Below are 19,337 nucleotides of genomic sequence, written 5' to 3' on the forward strand. Positions count from 1 at the left end.
TGATTATGGCAGAACAGAAATATTATAAGTTAAAAACTTCCTGCTCAGGCAACCCAGACAATATCCAAGATATCACAGACCAATGGCCATTTCTGCAAGTGGACCTCTCGACTCCGAGGATCTGTAAAGTGTCTCAGTATCTAGGTAAACAATAGCAAGATCCAGGGATCAAGTAAAGAGCGTAAAGTACACCAGCTGGCTGGAATGTACATATACATGTGTCTCCTATAGTCTATCAGGCTGAGTCATGGCCTTAATGTACAGACACTTTGGGCTGAATCTTAACTCCCAGAAACGGGTGGGTTGGGGTCGTGTCAGAGGTTCAAATGCAAAAAATTTGAAACCGGAACCCAACCTGTCTTGAACCTGCCCACTTCCGGTTTTAACAGAGGCTGGAGCAGGGGGGTGGTGGGGTGAGGGTCTGGTGACTGATCCACTTGCGGGAAGCGGGTTGGTCATTTAAATGTTATAATGAGGCTGCCCGCTTTCATTTTAACAGTCATTATATTTTTAACTCATTTCGGCTGGGTTTCCCAGGCCTCGGGAAACCCGGCAGGTGAAAGGAGGCGAGGAGGGCTGAATCATGAGGTGAGTGCCTTTACAGCACTGCTTGTGGGCCAGGAGGAGCAGGAGTGTTTCCTCCCGGCCCAACAAGATATCCTGCAAACACACCCCACCCGCCCCCCACGATCTGTCTGATTCCCCCCACCCCCACCATCTGTACCCCCCAACCACCATCTGCCCCACCTCCTCCGACCACCAACAGATCAACCCACCAACTCACGATCGGGAACCCCTCGCAATCCGCTCCCCCCCCACCCCTGTGATCGGCACGCTCCCAACCACCATCTGCCCCCTCCGACCACCATCGGACCCCTCCACACCCCGCGATCAAGACACACCCCGGGATCCAAACCCCTGCGATCGGGACCCCCTTGCGATCAGGACACCTCCCGCGATCTCTCTCACACCCCCACTACACCCACCTACTCTCGTAGGCTGCGGCCTTGTGAAACAGGCTTCCCGCCCGAAAGGCCTCCAGCCTGTCAATCAGGCTGCCTGTGGGAGGGGATCCGACAGAATAAAATTTCAAGGAGCCCTTAGGTTAAAAACCTCCGGTTTCCCCGAACTCACAACAGCCCCCTTGCACGGAACTTGCCTCCAGGCTAAAATCCAGGCCTCAATTATCAAAAAACAGTACGCACTGCAAAATAGTGACCTTGAAATCTCATGGGCTACAAGGCTGGCAGTTGTGTCAGGATCGTGCCTGTTGATGCCCTCTAACACTGATACCCCGTCGCAGTTTGTGAGGTCAGCGGGAGGCCACATCATTTGCCACGTTAGAGATGTCTATGGTGTCCGTCTGCCCATGCACCCGAAAACCTGAACGCCCACCAGCCTGTGGACAGGGGGTGCTGTCCTGCCCCCACCCCCACCCCCTCCCCCGATCTTGCAGCTACATTGACCTGATCCCAAGTAAGGGGGTCAATTCAGGAAGTTTTTGCGGTCCCAGCCACTTGACCTTCAATATCCATGCTGAACATTGACACCGTGAGGGTTCCAATAAGTGACACTTTGACTGTGTTATTTGCAGGTGACGGATGTGCAGCCCCGTGTTAGGAGTCAGACCAAACCAAACAGTGTTTGACTGTGAAAATGTAAAGGATGTGGAGACACTGTACAGAATCACAGATTTTATTGAAATTTCAATGAATATGATTAATTTCTACAAAAACATTGACAATGGAACTAGTGACAACAGAATGAACGTGTACATTAGCATGAAATATACACACCAACCAAATCACAGCTGGGTTCAAATTCCACCCTTGTCAATGGGAAGCAATAGTCAATGAATATAGATTTGGGGATCAGACACAGGAGACACTGTATGATTATCAGATCAGTTCAATGTGTGTAATCCAATTGAGGGGTTCAACAGCTCTCTGTTTTCCCCCTTCTACACTGTTCCAATGAAGCTCGAGGAATAGCATCTTATCTTTCTACTAGGCACTATGTAGCTCTCTGGCCTGAACGTGGACTTTAATAACTTTGGACCATAAATATAGCTCCCACTGACTCTTCGACAGGAAGTGCTGACACTGTGGGAAGGGATGTGTTAGCATTTCTGTGGATAGGAGGAAGGAGCAGGTTGGTGTTTGGGGTGGGGTCCATCGGAACACTGTGCTGGCGAGGTGGTCTACACGGGTGACAACCTGCTTCTACCTTTACTTTGCCAATTTTTCATGCTTCCCTTTCTACCTGCCTCATTCTCTCCCCCCACCCCCCCCCGCCCCCCATGTTAAACTATTCACACACTCTCCGTGTCTCTGTCTTTCATTTCTTTGATTGTTCTCATTATGCCTCCTATTGTCTCATCCGATTATCACTTCTGCCATTTAACTATCTCCTGTTTTCCACGTAAGCAGTTTGCAGATCATTCTATTTCTTTTCCTGTGTGTGTTTTCCCTCCCCCTTCCCATGCTCTGTTCCTTTTTAAATGTTGCTCATTGGTCATAACTTCCAATTTTCACAGAAGGTCTGAAACCAAAACAAACACTTGTCTGATCTCTCCACGGATGCTGCCTGACCTGCTGAGCGTTCCCAACATTTTCTGGGCTTTTTCAGATTTCCAGCATCTGCAGTATTTTGCTTTTAGTTTGTATTGAAGGTTAAAGGAGAAGGATTGGCTGGCGGGTGAAACCCTTTACTTACAGTCCATCCAGGCATGGAAGAGGCGGTACAGACACGATGGGCTGAATGGCCTCCTTCTGTGCCGTGTGATTCTATGATACTATGATTATTGTAATACATACAATTTAATTGACAAACAATCTACTCCCTGTATCTGAATATACAAACTTGTAAAATATTCCTAACAGATAATTACAGCCAATGAATGCATGGTCAATGAATGAGCGAAGCCAGTCTAATAAATCTACCGAACTTTAAAGGAGTTTTATTTACTCACTGCTGCAGTTGGCAACAGAATTCCTGCCGCTACAAAATGTAAAATAAATGTAAACAATTGTTATTCAGTTAATTTTGAGCAGAGTAGCGCTCCTGCCAACAGGCCAGTGGCCGCCATCTTCAATGTGCACTGACAGAGCAGACAGGAGCCGCAAGTTCTCGTCCAAACCACAGACTGACCCCAATTCCCAGGCAGATGCTGGTCACACCGACGGACCTGGAGGAGCGGGTGGTGGGACCACAGTCTAACAAAACAAATAAAAGGGCAAAACGTGCAAAGATCTCTGGAGGGTTGAGGGTAAATATATTCTACGCTAAGTACCATTCTTTCAATGACTGATGCTCTAACAGACATGTTTCACAATGCACAGAATCACCCACACTTAAGCCTTACCCTGTTACAAATGTGTTATCTCATTCTACACAGGAATTCTATTTAAATTATAGGTATTTTCAGATTCTGGCAGATCAGTGGAAAGGTTAATATGCATTAAGCAGATCTTATCTGTCACAAAGCAATTATAACGAATTCTAATTCAATCCTGTTGATATGATGTAATATCAAAAATCAATTTAAAATCATTAGTATTGCTATTAATTTTAAAACTGTTTAATTCTGATGCTCCGCATTAAGAAGCTGAATCTTCCTGCCACCACGCAGACGCAAGTTGATGTTGATGGTAGAACCAGGCTTAATGCCGTAGTATTTCAGTGTGTGTCCATCTTCTAGTGGCCTCGACTGAAAGGTCAGGTAGTACTGGTCTGACCGAAGGTGCTCCAAAGATTCAACTTTATTTTTCAGACTAGAAACCTTATCAGTTGGCAATACATTAATTGTCAGGTTACGCCCACCTGAATTCTTGACAAATATCTCCATTGTGTTTGTCAGGAGTAGGTGGAGCTTTGCATCAAAGAATATTCCGGAATCCAACAAGGTGTTGCCGTCAATCAGAATGGTGTTATTAAACATCAGGCGCTGCTGGTGAGCTGGGATTTTCCTGTCTTGCTGGATTTCCTGTTTGATCTTTGAGATGTTGTTGTAAATGTTGGCATTCAGGTGTAACGGGGACCCATCCAGGCCAATCACAGTGATTGCAAACTCCTTCACTGGCTGCGACAAGAAAAACACACAAGGGATAAAATGATGTACTTCTTTTATTTTGGGGGCTGGGAAAGACGCACACAGTCAGTTATGTCCTTTTTTATAAATACTCTGATAAATATATTTCCCTAATTGCCTTCCTGTCCTCTTCTGATTGGTTGTTGCTGGGGTGATAGCTACGCTCCAGTCCCTCACACAAGTGTCCTAGAACCATGCCTTCTGCCATATTGATTTAGTAAGGAGTAATGAGCCAGATTAAGTAAACAGCCTAATGGTGCGTGGACATTATATCAAATACCAATCATAACATGATCGAGTTCAACATAGTGTTTGAAAAGGAGAAACGTGAAACAACAACTAAAGGGGGGAATTTTTCGAGGGGTCAGCGGGCACATTCGGTGGCAGGTTGGGTAGGAAACACTTTTTTTGACAGAGGAAGAGGATAGCATGCCGGAAATCCCAAAGAAAGTAATATTGAATCAGGGAAAGGGACTCAACAAAATTGACATAAGCAAAATAACGGCAATGAAGAAAATAATGGCACTAAAGAGTGACAAATCCCCAGGACCAGATGGTTTCAATCTCAGGGTTTTAAAGGAAGAAGGTGAGCACATTGCAGATGCCGTAATTATAATCTTCCAAAGTTCTCTCGATTCAGCAACCGTTCCTTTGTGAAGGAATAAGCCGTATTCAGAAAAAGACACCATTCGATGAAAGAATTCTGGGCTTATTAAAACATGACAAACTGGGTCTGGAAATCTAGAAACCTGACGATGAAAAAGCTGTGATAGCATTCTGGCTATTGAGATAAGATGGTTGTTGACACTGAATCAATAACCTTATAGAAACAGAAGGTTTAAGGTTCCTGACAGGCTGACCTTTGGGAACAAGACAACGGTAACCCTGTACAAGGTGTTCTAATTTACACTTCGTAAAGACGCACAGACATCTGCCTTCGTAAAAATTACATCAAGTAAAATGCACCTGCCGTTACACCATTTTTTATGGTAAACTTAGAAGACCGAGAGAAGACATAATTCTGTAATGCTACCAGCTGAGGTGACTGTAAGAATTGCAGGGGTCAGCAGAAAAATGACTAGAGATAATTAGCTTACATCAGCAGAAAACCTTAAAGGAAATACCACTGGAAAAGGGTATAAATATTGAACTCTCAAATGGGATAACAGACTCGCTTTAATGGGGCAAAGCGATTCTCAGCTTCAGAGGCGGCTCTGTTTGTCTCCAACTCTTTGTACCTTGGGGATCAAAGGTATTTGATTTTGATTTTGGTGGATATCCTGTAGAAAACTAAGAACTGTACAACTGTAGTGAAGTTAAGATTTGAGAATAAGGTTCTCTGATAATAGAATTGTAAGCTTTCTCTCTTTGGAACTGTTAATATTGCGATTGACTCACGAACTGTAAATTACTTGTCGGTGATTTAATAAAACTATATGGCCTAGAAATTGGGTTGGGGCGCCAAAGTTGCGCAAAAGTCGCCTGAGCGCAGGATTTAGCGCAGCGATCGGAGTAATACCGATCGCCAGAAATTCAGTTTCAGTGCCCCTCGAGGGACACGGGGCGAGGCTCGAGGCGCTCCGCATCCCTCTTAGGGCGCTGAAACTGATTATCGCAGCGCAACGTGCCGCAGCGCCATACGCTGCGGCACGGCACGCTGCGGTACTGCAGGCCTTCCTCCCACTGTTAAGGGGGAGGTGCCTGCAACAGCGCGATCCCCGCTCGCGAGTGCCGGCAGATGAGCCCGGCACCAAGGAGAAGTGCCGGGCTCTCGGGAAACAGCAGGTAATGCCGCGGGGGGGTGGGGTGTTAGGAGGCCGGGGACGGAGGTGCTGGCAGGCGGCCACTGAAAAAGCGACTGCCCTGCACCTCCAGCTTAACTTGTGCCGCTGCTGGCACAGTAAGGCCCCGTGAACCGGGCGCGGGTAGCGAACGGCACAACTGCGGTGTTCGCTACCAAATATCGCGAACGGGGCGCAAATGGGGTGCTGCACACACCGATGACGTCATCGGTGGTGGCGCAGCGCAACAGGCTAATGCCACCATTAGCGCCCCTCCTGAATATCGCGGGAGGTGCAGCCAGTGGCGCTACAGCCACTGCTTGCCTCTTTAGGCGCTAACAGGTGGCGCTACTCACCCAATTTCTCCCCCTATATTTTTAGAATTGTCTCACATAAGATTTCTGTATCAAACCTGCAAACTCAATCTCTGTACACTCTTTGGTGAGGAGTTTCAGAATTCTGGGAGACTTTTCTGGACCCTCATAATATCCGGAACGTTACAGTCTAGCTAAACTTATTAAAAGTGCTATCTGGAGGATGGTAACATTTTCAGGTTGTTCCTTTCCTTTAGGGAGAGATAGTCCAGACCTTTAGACTCAATTAAGCGTCTTTAGGATTCGGCTACCTCAAACTTTAGTTGAAAGTGAACGTCTGAGGAATATGCCTGATCTGGGGTAGCCCTAAAGGGGCTAGGACTAGTAATTATCCCTTCATCTTTAGATTGGAAAATTGCGCATGTCACTCCACTATTTAAGAATGGTGAGAGATGGAAACCAGGGAATTATAGACCAGTTAGCCGAACATCTGTTGTCGGGAAATTACCAGAGTCTACAATTAAGGATAGTGTGACTTGAAAATTTTCAGCTGATCAGAGAGAGCCAGCATGAATTTGTAGGCCATACCTGATGAACCCGATTGAATTTTTTGAAGAAGTGACTAAAGTAGTGGACAGGGGAATGTCTATTGATATTATTTATATGGACTTCCAGAAGGCATTTGATAAAGTCCCTCATAAGAGACTGTTAACTAAGGTTGAAGCTCATGGAATTGAAGGCAAATTATTGACCTGGTTAGGAAATTGGCAGAGCGGCAGGAGACAGAGAGTAGGGATAATGAACAGGTACTCTAATTGGCAGGATGTGACTAGTCTAGTCCCGCAGGGATTTATTTTGGAGCCTCAACTATTCACTGTATTTATTAACAACTTAGATGATGGGATAGAAAGACACATATCCAAATTTGCCGAAGACACTAAGATAGGCGGCATTGTAGATGAAAGCATAGAATTACAAAGAGATATTGGGAGATTACGTGAATGGGCGAAACTGGTACAAGGGGGTAGAAGTTATGCTACAGCTATATTAGACCACAGCTGGAGTACTGTGAGCAGTTCTGGGCACCACATCTTGGAGGGAGTGCAGCGTACTTTTACCAGAATGTTACCCGGAGACCAGGGGTTAAATTAGGAGGAGAGATTACACAAATTAGGGTTGTATTCCCTGGAATTTAAAAGGTTAAGGGGTGAGTTGATCAAAATTTTCCAAGATATTAAGGGGAACAGATAGGGCAGATAGAGAGAAACTATTTCCACTGGTTGGGGATTCTGGGACTAGGGGGCAGAGTCTAAAAATTAGAGCCAGACCTTTCAGGAGTGAAATTAGGGAACACTTCTACACACAAAGGATGGTAGAAGTTTGGAACTCTCTTCCGCAAACGACAATTGATGCGAGATCAATTGTTAATTTTAAATCTGAGATTGATAAATTTTTGCTTAGCAAACGTAGTAAGGGAGATGGGGCAAAGGCGGGTATATGGGGTTAGGTCATAGATCAGCCATGATCTCATTGAATGGTGGAACAGGCTCGAGGGGCTAAATGGCCTACTCCTGCTCCTATGTTGCTATGGCCAAGCTTCATGTGTGAGCTTGGACATTTAGTGTTGTTTGAGCATTCAACCAGTCTGATCCTGTACTTATCCAATGTCCACACACATATAATATATGGTCAGTGGGAATCTCAGCTGATTCCTTCCCACCTCCATGTAGGGGTGCTGAGGCCAATTGTCACACTCCACAGTCACCCAGCTGAGATCAGCGAACTCAGTACGGACTGAGGATTGAACCTGGGGAGTTTCTGATTAGTGTGGCTTTTCATATATCTTTAATACGACAGCTGGGCTATCATTACCAGCCCCGATAAAAATAATAAAAGTTCCAATTGAGGATTGAGGTAAATAATGAGAACAATGTCTCTGTGACTTGAGCTCAAATCCATTCTAGACAGAAAGAACTCCTGGATCTAATATCACAATTTCTACAATCTCTACAATCTACATTCCCTCAGATCAAAACTTCATCATTTATTAAAATCATTTTACCTGGACATCCCATGCTTGGACTCCAGAGACACATGGCTTGCTCAGGCATTTCCTGGCCTCATTTACCATCACGTGCCATCCAGTCGATGAAGCCACATTTCCTGTCGGATCAGCTGGATCAAGAATTATTGGTCTGAAAAATAAAACCGTATAAACAACAATTATTAAGTGGGGGCCTGGATTTGCTGGCAAAATAAGATTGGGAACGAAATTCAGCTCATTTGCGCCTGTCATTAGTGCCTTCGGGGGGCGCTAACGGGGTGCAAAGGGGTTTCCGCCCAGGCGGGGGTGGGGGGTGGGGAGGCGAAAAAAACTGTCTTCTGCAAAAATCGGCGGGGTGTTGCGGAGGTGCTACCCGATAGTGCCGCGCCCCTGCTGGTACAGCCCCAGTCCGCCGCGTCTCCGGCGGTGATGTCATCACCGTGCGAGGCTACCTCTTAGCGACCCGCCGCATCCCCTTACCGCCCCGCCGCGTCCCCTTACTGCCCTGCGGCAGAAATTCGGCTGCACCCCATGAGGCTGCCGCGGGCGAAGTCAGCGCCGCCCTCGTGGGTCGGTAGTTAAAGGGGAGGGGCGACCAAGACTCAATGTAATGGAAGCAGGATTGAAGGGATTCAAATAAGAACTGGTGCAAGAGGTGAATGCAGAGCTGTGTAGTGACAATATGTTTGAAGACCTTAGAATGGAAAGGGAGGTGAGAGTTGGGTTGGTAGATAGAGACGGCAAGGGCTTGAGGGTGGAATTTCTGAGGGGGTGATTATGGCAGTTTTGAAAAGTCGGGAAACAATGCCAATTCATCTGATCTGTTAATAATGTCAGCAAGCAGTGTGCTAAAGAAAGATAGTTTTGTGTTTAGGAGTAGGTTGGGCAGAGCCGGTTATGGTGAGTAGGAGATAGGCTTCATGTATTAGATAAGTCTAGCAAGAGCTAACCTGGAGAAGTTGAGTCACATGGAGTAGGAGATGGATGAGGTGAAAACTTGGGGAAGGTCAGGTAGAGGAGAAGGCGGTTGGAGATGGAAAGCTCTATGAGGTCCTTACACTTGGCATTGGAGGAGTCAATGGAGGGCGGTAGAGAAAGGTGTCCGAACAGATGGTTTATTATTGAGGAGGCTGTGAAGTGCTTTGGGGCATCTTGAGGATGTGATAAAGCTCAACATTAATGCCAGTTCTTTTCATTGTACCCATCTGTACAGCAGGTCAGAAGGAGGTTAATAAAAACTAAAAATACTGGAGCAGCTGTAATTGGTCTAGTTTCAAACGTGGTTGAAGATTTTACCTGTTGGCACGGAGTTTCTGTATTAAAAAGTCTGCAATGACTTTATTATTGACATCGTAGTACTCGGTCCAGTAGATGCACAGCTCCTGATATCTGTAGATCAGTTCAAGGACTGTCCGGAACCCTTCAGCCATGTCAAATCTATCCTGCCCACTGCCTTTCTCCCAGGCGTAAATAGTCAGCAGCTCCACTGCATACTGAGCAGGCAGGCGCGCTCCGGCTCCCAGCTCAGATCTCCATGGCTTGACATACTAGGGAAAATTGTTAACAAATATAAATACACAAATGTAATATTAAAAGTGTGATAAATCCATATAGTGAGACAAGGACTCGAAGAGGCGATATCGTAGAATTAGCACGAGTACTTTATTAACAGAGTAACAAACATCATGCCTGCATCCTGGCATTTCACCTTTGCTGACCTTGACAGGAAGCAAACCTCTGACTTTAACAGGAAGCAAACCTCTGACCTTAGCAGCAGCATTGGCTACAGCACCACCTGGTGGATAACCTTAATCATAACATCCCAGATTACTATATCCCTCCCCCCTTAAGATTTCAGTATGAATTTCTTAACAAACATCCATTCCTGAGGGTCACATAAGGAGTCTCCATTCATCATGTTCCATACTTGATGAATCTAACAGTTCAGTATCAATCTCTCTGGTGGCTTGCAAGTCCTTTGTGAACATCTAACAGTAAAGTCCCTGCTTGTTTGTGGTGAAGCCACCAGCTGCTCCTGAGCAGTGCTCAGAGTATCTGGCTCTGCAATGATGGTTTCCTCTTGACGAATAGGTTCCTGTGGAATTGGCTCTGTCCCTGGTGGTGGCACCACAGATGCACTTGGACAACTGGGGGCAACCCTGTCTTCAGTCATTGCATCTGGAACCTTCATTTCAATTTCCCCTTGTCTGGGAAGAATCTGATCTACATGTCTGCGTACTACCCTACCATCTCCCAACATGACCTTGTATGATACTGGGCCTGTCATTGAGTCTATGAAGCCAGGAATCCACTTTGGTCCATAACTGAAATTCCTGGTAAGGACCGCATCTCCTTCCCCAAAACTTCGGCTCTTTGTTCTTTTGTCATGGTTCTCTTTTTGTTTGTTTTGTCTGTTTTCCATTTTCCTTTTTAGGTCTGGGTGGACAAGGTCAAGAGTGGAGCGCAGTCTACGACTTAATAACATCTCAGCAGGAGAGAGTCCTGTGGTGGATTGAGGTGTTATTCTGTAGCTGAACAGAACCCGTGGGAGAAAAATCATTTAAGTGTATTTTGTGAATTTTAGTGTGTTAAGAAGTCAATTATTTGAAGTAAGTTTAATTTTTTAAGGGTTTTTTAAACTCTTGGGCAGTTTAAACCAGAAGTAGAATCCGGGTATAAAAGGGGAGGGGCTAGTGCAGTGCACGGAGTGCCTTGTGCATTGAGTGGTGCTGGAGTTTTGCTAAGTGGGAGAGTTCGGATAAGTGGGAGGTGAGGGTGTGTTTTTTGCTCTGTTTTGTTCCCCACTCCCAGGCTTGGACAACACTGCGGAGGCGGAGCAGCGAGACGAGTCAACCAAACAGGCCCCACAGACAGTATTCAAGGAGGAGGTTGGTGATCAGCTGGTTGGTTGGTTTTCTTCCTTCTCTTCTCTTTTATACCTTTAAGTTGGTAAGTCCTTTGAACAGTGGTGTGACATTATCATCTATATCCGGGCAGGGTCTTCATAACTAATAATAAGAAATTTAATTAATTATATAGAATGGAGCAGGTGATGTGTTACTGTTGCGAGATGTGGGAGCCGGTGGTCCCCATTGAGGCTCACGGTGATTACATCTGCGACAAGTGTTTGCTGCTAGAGGAACTCAAGTTCCATGTTATGGAGCTTGAGACCGAGCTTCAGACACTGCGACACATCAGGGAGGGGGAGAAGTTCCTGGACTCTATGTTTCAGGAGATGGTCACACCTATGAAGTTAATTACTGCAGATGTAGTCCGTGGTCAGGGACAGGATGGTGTGACTACGAGTGAGGAAGGTACAGGGATCCAGGATGTAGTGTTGAGGGAGACGCAGCCCTTGTTCTTGTCCAGCAGGATCGAGGTTCTTACTCCCTGCGAGGGCGGGAGCGGGGACTGCAGGGAGGATGAGCAACCTGGCCACAGCACCGTGGTACAGGGGGCCATTCAAGTGGAGGGAGTAAAAAGAAATGTTGTAGTGGTAGGGGATAGTATCATTAGGGGGATAGATAGGGTTCTCTGCAGTCAAGAGCGGGAGTCCCGAAGGCTGTGTCGCCTGCCTGGTGCGAGGGTTAAGGACATCTCTTCTGGGCTGGAAAGAAACTTGGAGTGGGAGGGGGAGGATCCAGTTGTCGTGGTCCATGTTGGTACAAACGATGTAGATAGGACAAGGAAGACGGTTCTGTTAAAGGAGTATGAGCAGCTAGGGGTCAAATTAAAAAACAGAACCTCAAGGGTAATAATCTCTGGGTTATTACCTGAGCCACGAGCGAATATGGCTAGGATAAATAAAATTAAAGAGTTAAATGCGTGGCTCAAAGACTGGTGTGGGAGAAATGGGTTTTGCTTCTTGGGACACTGGCACCAATACTGGGACAGGAGGGAGCTGTTCCATTGGGATGGACTCCACTTGGCCAGTGCTGGGACTAGAGTCCTGGCGAATCATATAACTAGGGCTGTAGAGAGGGCTTTAAACTAATTAGTGAGGGGGAGGTTTCTAGAGAGCAAATAATAGAAATGACAACAGGGAAGGTCATAGACTTAGGTAGCAGTGGGGGAATTAAAAAACAGAATGTGTCAGGAAGGGACAGAAGGTATGGAGCAAAAAGTAAAGTACTAAAAAGGGAAAAAACAGGAACTAAGTGTTACAAAACATATTTGAAAGTTCTTTATCTGAATGCACGTAGCATTCATAACAAAATGAATGAGTTAACAGCACAAATAACGACATATGGGTATGATCTTGTGGCCATTACAGAAACATGGCTGCAGGGTGACCATGACTGGGAATTAAACATACCAGGTTATTTAACAATCAGGAAGGACAGGCAGGAAGGGAGAGGAGGTGGGGTGGCTATGTTAATAAAGGAAGGAATCACTATAATACAGAGAAATGATATTGGGTCAAAGGAGCAGGATAGTGAAACAGTTTGGGTGGAGATAAGGAATAATAAGGGGAAAAAAACACTAGTGGGTGTAGTCTATAGGCCTCCGAACAGTTGCAACTCTGTTGGACGGAGTATTAATCAGGAAATAGTTGAGGCTTGTAATAAGGGAACAGCTATAATTATGGGGGACTTTAATTATCATATTAACTGGACAAATCAAATTGGGCAGAGCAGCCTTGAGGATGAGTTCATTGAGTGTATTAGGGATGGGTTTCTTGAGCAGTATGTAACTGAACTGACCAGGGATCCCCTTGGAATGAGTGACCATAACATGGTTGAGTTCCATATTCAATTAGAGGGTGAGAAGGTTGGATCTCAAACAAGCGTGCTGAGCTTGAATAAAGGAGACTATGAAGGTATGAGAGCGGAATTGATTAGAGTGGACTGGGAAAATAGATTAAAGGGTAAGACGGTACATAATCAGTGGTGTACATTTAAGGAGTTCTTTTACAACTTCCAAAAAATATATATTCCACTGAGGAAAAAAGGGTGTAAAAGAAAAGATAGCCATCCGTGGCTAAGTAAAGTAATTAAGGATAGTATCCGACTAAAAACAAGGGCATATAAGGTAGCCAAATCTAGTGGGAGGATGGAAGATTGGGAAGTCTTTAAAAGACAGCAAAAAGTAACTAAAAGATTGATTGAAAAAGGGAAGATAGATTATGAAAGTAAATTAGCAAAAAATATAAAAACAGACAGTAAAAGTTTCTATAGTTATATAAAAAGAAAAAAGGTGGCTAAAGTAAATGTTGGTCCCTTAGAGGATGAGACCGGGAAATTAATGGTGGGAAACATGGAGATGGCAAAAACACTGAACAATTATTTTGTATCAGTCTTTACAGTAGAGGACACTAAGAATATCCCAACACTGGACAAACAGGGGGCTCTAGGGGGGGAGGAACTAAATACGATTAAAATCACTAAGGAAGTGGTACTTGGTAAAATAATGGGACTCAAGGCGGATAAATCCCCTGGACCTGATGGCTTGCATCCTAGGGTCTTGAGGGAAGTAGCGGTAGGGATTGTGGATGCATTGGTAATAATTTTCCAAAACTCACTGGACTCAGCAAAGGTCCTGGCAGATTGGAAAACTGCTAATGTAACACCCTTATTTAAAAAGGGTAGTAGGCAGAAGGCTGGAAACTATAGACCTGTTAGCCTAACATCTGTGGTTGGTAAAATGTTAGAGTCCACTATTAAGGAGACAGTAACAGGACATTTGGATAAACATAATTTAATAGGACAAACTCAGCATGGTTTCATGAAGGGGAAGTCAGGTTTTGACAAATTTGCTGGAGTTTTTTGAGGAAGTAACATATAGGGTGGATAAAGGGGAACCAGTGGACGTAGTGTATTTAGACTTCCAAAAGGCATTTGACAAGGTGCCACACAAAAGATTATTGCTCAAGATAAAAAATCACGGTATTGGGGGTAATATTCTGGCATGGGTGGAGGATTGGCTCTCTAACAGAAAGCAGAGAGTTGGGATAAATGGTTCGTTCTCAGATTGGCAACCAGTAACTAGTGGTGTTCCGCAGGGGTCAGTGCTGTGTCCCCAACTCTTTACAATCTATATTAACGATTTGGAGGAGGGGACCGAGTGTAACATATCAAAGTTTGCAGATGATACAAAGATGGGACGGAAAGTAGTGAGTGAGGAGAACATAAAAAACCTGCAAAGGGACATAGACAGGCTAAGTAAGTGGGCAGAGATTTGGCAGATGGAATACAATACTGGAAAGTGTGAGGTTATGCACTTTGGCAGGAAAAATCATAGAGCAAGTTATTATCTTAATGGCAAGAAACTGGAAAGTACTGTAGTACAAAGGGATCTGGGGGTCTTGGTGCACGAAACTCAAAAAGTTAGTATGCAGGTGCAGCAAGTGATCAAGAAGGCCAATGGAATGTTGGCTTTTATTGCTAGGGGGATGGAATATAAAAACAGGGAGGTATTGCTGCAGTTGTACAAGGTATTGGTGAGACCGCACCTGGAATACTGCATACAGTTTTGGTGTCCATACTTAAGAAAAGACATACTTGCTCTCGAGTCAGTACAAAGAAGGTTCACTCGGTTAATCCCGGGGATGAGGGGGTGGTCATATGAGGAGAGGTTGAGTAGATTGGGACTCTACTCATTGGAGTTCAGAAGAATGAGAGGCGATCTTATTGAAACATATAAGATTGTGAAGGGGCTTGATTGGGTGGATGCTGTGAGGATGTTCCCAATGATGGGTGAAACTAGAACTAGGGGGCATAATCTTAAAATAAGGGGCTGCTCTTTCAAAACTGAGATGAGGAGAAACTTCTTCACTCAGAGGGTGGTAGGTTTGTGGAATTTGCTGCCCCAGAAAGCTGTGGAAGCTACATCATTAAATAAATTTAAAACAGAAATAGATAGTTTCCTAGAAGTAAAGGGAATTAAGGGTTACGGGGAGCGGGCAGGAAATTGGACATGAGTCTAGGTTCGGAATGGTCATGGCCCTGTGGGTAGTGGAGTGGGCCCAGGGGCCATGTAGCCTGGTTCTGCTCCTACTGTGTTCTAATTCTGTGTTAGATTTCAGGAGATGGTTTTATTCCTGTTCCTGGCTGGGGTGGAGATCGCCTTTACAGAAGGTAAGTACTGTAGAAAATATAGGGACAGAGTGATCTCCTGGAAGAATTTTGATCGCCTAGATGGGTCGGAGAGGAATTTCCCAGATTTTTTTCTCCCAAATTGGCCATTGGGTCTTTATCTGGTTTTTCGCCTCTCCCGGGAGATCACATGGGTTCGGGTGGATGCAGAGTGATAGAAGATTTGAGGTTAGGATCAGATCAGCCATGATCTTATTGAATGGTGGAGCAGGCTCGAGGGGCCGATTGGCCTACTCCTGCTCCTATTTCTTATGTTCATATGACACTTTGGCTGCTAAACTCCCTTCTGCACTTTTTTTCATCATCTCCTTAAATGTTTGTACGGCTCTCTCCGCAAGTCCATTCGAGGACGGATGATATGGAGCTGAGGTCACCTACACTATGCCATTTTTTCTCAAGAACTCTTTTGTCTCTGTACTCACAAAACAAGTGGCATTGTCACTCACCACGATCTCCGGTAGCCCTTGATTACTGAAGCTCCGACGCAGGCAGTCTATAGTAGTAGTGGCGGAAGCAGAATTTACAGGATAAACAACCATCCATTTGGAATGTGTATCAATGATTATGAGGAACATCTTCCCTATGAATGGACCCACATAAACTAAGTGCAATCTTCTCCATGGTTTATTGTAGGATTCGCAAAATTGAACTTTATATTATAAAGGGTCGAATGGCAGAAGAGGCCATGATTTTAAAGACTATTTTAAAAGAAGCCTAGGAAAAAGGGGCATTCAAAATGGCTGCCAGACCCCGTGACCAACTTATTGGGACACTTTAAAATGGTTCCTGCAGTCCTCAGACAGCATTGTGGATTCAGCCCACAGTAAGTTCTAGAAGCCGTTTCTGAGAGAACGAAACCAGACACCCACACATACATATAGATTGGATGCAGATCCAGTCAAGATCGGCCTGTAGATAAAGGCCATCTAAATGTTTACCCAGACAAAAGGGAACAGTTTCATATTCATGAGAAGAGCATCAAGGACCCGTTAAGGACATCACCAGGACATTAAAAACAATGAAGGTCATTCCAGACCAGAGATGGCCCTTTACCGGCCATCCCAAAGTATTAAAAAATATAATAAATACCCCGCTGTGCGATAAGCCCGCCAAAAGTTAAACAAAGACTAACCTGATTTGGGCGGGAGAAAGAGGCTTCTCCTGAGAAGTATATCTGGGGAACCCGGGGGTAGAAACAAAAAACCAGCCATCGTGGTGCTACCATCGTATTCGGTGGCATCATCACTTGAAGAAGGGGAAGAAGACGGTTCGAGCCGGCGTCCCGCCCCGGGGTAAAACATCGGGAGATCATCGACCTACCCCGGGCCGTTTGACGAGACCAAGGACCGTAGCCCTAAGAAACCTATATGAAAATGGTCAAACAGATGGTCATTCTCCACACTGGTGTGCAGGCCCGCTGAGACCCGGCCTGCTCGTGACCTTCACATCGAGGAAGAGAGCAGTGTGGCGCAGCCTGCAGCGCCCACCACGAGGAGACAGGACGCCTGAAGGGATCAAAACGCAGACCTGTTTCAAAACCTTACACTTCCTAGTTGGATTGGTGAGCATGTTTCTGGCCCTTCATAATCAGATCTAGATAGGTTTAAGGGGGTGGACATTTAAGGGTATAATTAACATGAGTTGTTGTCCCTCGATGTCCCGTGTGTTTCCCCATTTCATGATGATCTTTGTAGAGTATAATATGCCTGTATTTGCCTTAGTTAGTATTGTGTCATTATGATTTGTTTGTGCTTTTCCCTCCCATGTACCCTCTTATTTGCTTGCATTTGATTTGTTTTACATTATGCAATAAAATTTCATTTGTTTCATCAAACTTGGTCTATAAGAGTTTTCTCTACATTGTAGTTCCTGCCCCAAAGTCCAGAGTACAGAACCTAAGGGGCGAGTGGGTCGAACCACTCACGGTTTTACTGTGCAAGAGAGAGAGGCCTCTAGAGAGAGAAACCTCTGTGATCTGAAACCCCTTACAGAAAATGGCGACCGCGGCAGGACTCTGGCAGCAGGATTGCAATGTACTAGATCCAAGTTTGAATGGACGAAATGGTATGGATGAGAGGATAGCGGATTATGTCTTTGGCAAGGTAATTCTCACTAAGCAGTGGATTTCCGATCTCTTACTGGATGGGCGTCCGGTGGACGCAGCCATCAGGTGGACAGAGAGCAAAGAGCATAAGAAGTCAGTGGAGAAGGAAGTGTGGCTGATGTGTTACAAGAAGCAATTCCAGATCTTGGACCGAGTCGTTGCAGCACAGGCAGCCAGGATCACAACCCAGGCAGCAGAGATAGAGGAAAAGGCCATGGGTGGGGAAAAATTCATCACAGCGCTTCACGCGCTGAATCAGGAATGCCAAGTGGTAGCTAGTCAATATCAGGCTAGGATAGAGTACCTGGAGTGCCAGGTTACTGAGGCAAAGATCCATGAAACGAGGATCTGGGAGAAAAACGCCCGCCTCGCACAACAGCTAAGAGCACAGGAGGAGAGAGTAGTGGAGGTTAAGGCAGCTTACAAGCTAGCCCTCAAGCACGGGTTTGAGAGCACAGACCACGGCCCCTGCCAAAAGACCATAGAGGACCTAAGAACGGCCCTGGTTAAGGCAAAAGGCATGGTGTGCCTCGTCAGCCCGAAAGCCAGTCACATGGACTTTTTAAAGGAATCAAAACAACCGATCCCAGCCGAAGTAGTTGTGGCACCAGCCACCGAGCCCTCAGCACCGCCGAGCTATAGTGAGGCTTGGCCGGAAAAACAGAGGGTGGTAAAAGAGGAGGTAGCCGAGGTGGAATGTGAGGAAGAACAGCCACTGGTAGCAAAGCCGGGACCGGCACCAATGTGTCCCGCTCGGCACCAGAGGTTCAGTCCCAACGCCGACAAAGGCGATGTCGGACAACACATGAACCAGCTCGTGGTGCCCTACAGTGCCCAACAATTAAGATCCATGGTGACCCACCTCCCAAGACTCACAGTAAAGGGAGATCCCTCAGTTCATTTCAGGGAGATAGAGGAGACAGCCGCCATTAATGATTGTGACGATCAGGAACAGGCGAAAATGTTGCTCTTCTCCCTGGATTGCACAATCCTTCAGTGCCTCTCAGATGAGAGTAAGAGGGGACGGAAAGGGTATGTGGATCTCAGGGAGGAAGTTTTAGAAGTAATGGGAGTGGACGACGGTAATCCGTTCGACCGTGTGGAAGGGACCGTGCAGCTATCTGGAGAACCCCCACGGGTTTTCGCAGAAAGGCTGTGACCAGTGTATCGACGCAGTTGTCCGGGTGTGCCTGAACGGGTTGCAATGAGCGCCGAACAGCGGGTTCATTGGCTCCGTTGCTTGGTTACCAACAGCTTGCCACAGATACGGGCCCCAGCCAGATCTTGGTTTGATCCCCAAGGTCCCAGTGTCACGGAGGAGATGGTGCTCCGCCAGCTCAACGTTGCATATAAGAATTGTAGAGGTCAGGAAACACCTCCCCAGAAGGGAAAGGTGCATGAGGCAAAACCCGCAGCCCCAAGCAAGAAGGAGTGGCGTCAGGAGGGGAATTGCCCTGCCCAAGCCAAGCTCAATTGCTACGGGTGTGGGAAGGATGGACATTGGCACAAGGACTGTAGAAATCCGTGGAAGGATAATGTAATGTATATACCTTTAAGGGGAGGAACTACTTTGTACAGCTCATGTATACTGTAGTACCGGCAGTGACCACACCTGTATATAACACTGAGTAGTAATCTGTACAGTTCAGTTGCAGTGTGAGCCACGTTGAGTAAACACCGTGTGTACCGTTCTCCGCAGTCTGTGTTTGATTATACACGGACGTAACATTGGCGACGAGGCAGGTTCGAACCTACCTGCAACTCTGCATCACCTCTCGGGGATTCGTTCCTGGAGTTCAGTGGATTGGAGGTCAAGGCCAGAGACTCGGGCGTTGACCACGGGCAACCGCCCAGTCATCCAGCAGAGACTCGAGAATTGCGGGGGAGGCTGACGAGAGCCAGGCTTAGCT

The 19,337-nt window shown here is 46.0% G+C and overlaps 1 protein-coding gene across 1 annotated transcript in view; it reads right to left on the bottom strand.

The window, feature by feature from the left end:
* Positions 1-3,533: 3,533 nt before the first annotated feature.
* LOC147104233 (2'-5'-oligoadenylate synthase 1-like) overlaps positions 3,534-19,337 on the bottom strand; it is a 63,124-nt gene continuing 47,320 nt past the window's right edge. Inside the window, exons 4-6 of the mRNA XM_085961444.1 lie at positions 9,526-9,776; positions 8,248-8,380; positions 3,534-4,081 (exon numbers count right to left, since the gene is read on the bottom strand). Of these exons, the coding sequence (XP_085817570.1) occupies positions 3,581-4,081; positions 8,248-8,380; positions 9,526-9,776 (885 nt within the window). The 3' untranslated portion in view covers positions 3,534-3,580. The remainder of the gene's footprint in view (positions 4,082-8,247; positions 8,381-9,525; positions 9,777-19,337) is intronic.

Source organism: Somniosus microcephalus, chromosome 19 (genome assembly GCF_052327205.1).
Source record: "Somniosus microcephalus isolate GS21.2 chromosome 19, FLI_Smic_1.0, whole genome shotgun sequence".
In the NCBI taxonomy this organism is placed as follows: domain Eukaryota; kingdom Metazoa; phylum Chordata; class Chondrichthyes; order Squaliformes; family Somniosidae; genus Somniosus; species Somniosus microcephalus.